Source organism: Austrofundulus limnaeus, unplaced genomic scaffold (genome assembly GCF_001266775.1).
Source record: "Austrofundulus limnaeus strain Quisiro unplaced genomic scaffold, Austrofundulus_limnaeus-1.0 Scaffold257, whole genome shotgun sequence".
Taxonomy (NCBI): domain Eukaryota; kingdom Metazoa; phylum Chordata; class Actinopteri; order Cyprinodontiformes; family Rivulidae; genus Austrofundulus; species Austrofundulus limnaeus.
Window position 1 is genome coordinate 537,663 of NW_013952659.1, and position 1,789 is coordinate 539,451.

A 1,789-nucleotide genomic window follows, 5' to 3' on the forward strand; every position below is an offset into this window, starting at 1 on the left:
ATTGTTTATAGGCCGTTTGGTTTTATGAATAAAATAAATAGAAATTGAAACATAATAAAATGTATTATTTTTCTATTAATTTTAATTAAAGATTTGATCAGTCCTCTGCAAAACCCACCCAGATGGTTTTTCCTGTATCTAGCTTTATTTTTTACACAGATTTTAAAGGAATATTGTTTTTTTCATTTTAATATTTTGCACACAAAGAAAGAGATRGTTTATTTTAAATGTTGTCTTTCACCTTGCGATCCTTTTTATGGTGTTTGCTTGTGATAAAATGTTAAACTCCTCCGTTCACTCACCGAAAAAACAGTGCACCTGTTTAGTGTCAATTTCTGTCTCCGTCACGTGGACCGTGGCGTTGCATGAAATCGGTGCCTGGAGGGGAGAAAAGGGGAGTGATTTCTGAACCTTCTACTGGATCGGCTTTAGTTTTTTTTTACTGCAGTTTTATATTTTTCTGTTTGTTTGTCACAGAGGAATGTGCGTGAACAGTTGTAGGTTTTTATTTTCATTGCTACCCTGTGTCCCGGCTGCAGGTAGTCACAGTCTGACCAGGGTTTGCTGCTCCCCGCTGGACAATCACTCTTTCTGCTGGTGAACTCCAGAGCGTACACCGAGTCGGAGCCGTTCTCTGACTGCACACACACACACACACACACACACACACACACACACACACACACACACACACACACACACCATTTTCATAAATCAAAGGTCAAAAGGTCAACATTTGTTCTCCAAGAATTTCCTGGTTGTTTTTTCGAAGCTTTGCTTCGATCTTTGAAGACAACATTTATCCTGCAGCTAAATGATCAGTAAGGTTGAATGATACGCTCATCCTGTAGATTCTCCTGCACTGTTGCAGATGTTTATGCAGAAAGCTGTGTTGTTGTTGTTGTTGTTGTTGTTGTTGTTGTGTTTACTGCACCTTTTTGGCTGACAGTATCTGAAACAGAGCCAGTTTGTGACCAGTGGTCAACTCTTTGTTCAGGGTCTTCAGGGCGTTGCTGACGGCCTTCTCTACTGACGGGTCATCACAGAAGATTAAGACGCCGTGCTGGACCTCTGCAGCATCCTGGAAAACAAACAAACAAACAAACAAACAAACATAAAAAATGTAACTCCAAATTTCCTGCAATTGTTTTCTGAAGGTTTTTTTGGATTAGCAAAACATTAACTATCTTAGCAAATGGCCTTACATTCAGATGACTGCTGTCTCCATGGTATAAATAACTAAATAGGTAGCTGCTTTAGTTTAATGTGGATTAAATATTAAAATTGATTGCAACTATTTCAAACTGGTGCATAAATACCAAAATAAATAACTTATTCATTGTCTTCTGCCCCCTTCATCGAGTGTCTGATTTTTCTCTTCCTACCTGCCCGAACGCAGAGCTGCAGAGGCTCAGCAGGCCGAGAAAGCACAGGTCTAGTCCGCTCCTCATCATTGGATCCTGGGAAACGCTCGACTCTGTTCTTCTAGAAATCACAGTTAAAAGAGACAAACAAGGCTATCGGGAACCGTTCGTTTAACTCTGAGGTGAAACAGCCTCGTTTTGTGCACAAGTATTCAGTCCCAACATGTTACCTTTGTTAAAGAGAACGTCTGCTTACAGGTTGTAAAGGTGGAGGCCTGCTGACGATCCCAGAGAGAAAAAACCCTGCTGTGGAGCGCTGAGTGAAGTTCTCCTGAAAGTGGGAATCCTGAGAAAGATGATGATGCACAAAGAGGAGAGCGCACACACACGCGCACACACACACACACACACACACACACACACAC

At 41.2% G+C, this 1,789-nt stretch overlaps 1 protein-coding gene across 1 annotated transcript in view; it reads right to left on the reverse strand.

Annotated features, from left to right (window-relative positions):
- Positions 1-1,771, reverse strand: part of kng1 (kininogen 1) — a gene marked incomplete at its 5' end in the record, with an annotated part of 6,742 nt that extends 4,971 nt beyond the window's left edge. The window contains 5 exon segments of the mRNA XM_014020560.1: positions 303-378; positions 522-638; positions 935-1,081; positions 1,386-1,485; positions 1,595-1,771. Of these exon segments, the coding sequence (XP_013876014.1) occupies positions 303-378; positions 522-638; positions 935-1,081; positions 1,386-1,454 (409 nt within the window).
- Between the last annotated feature and the right edge of the window lie 18 nt (positions 1,772-1,789).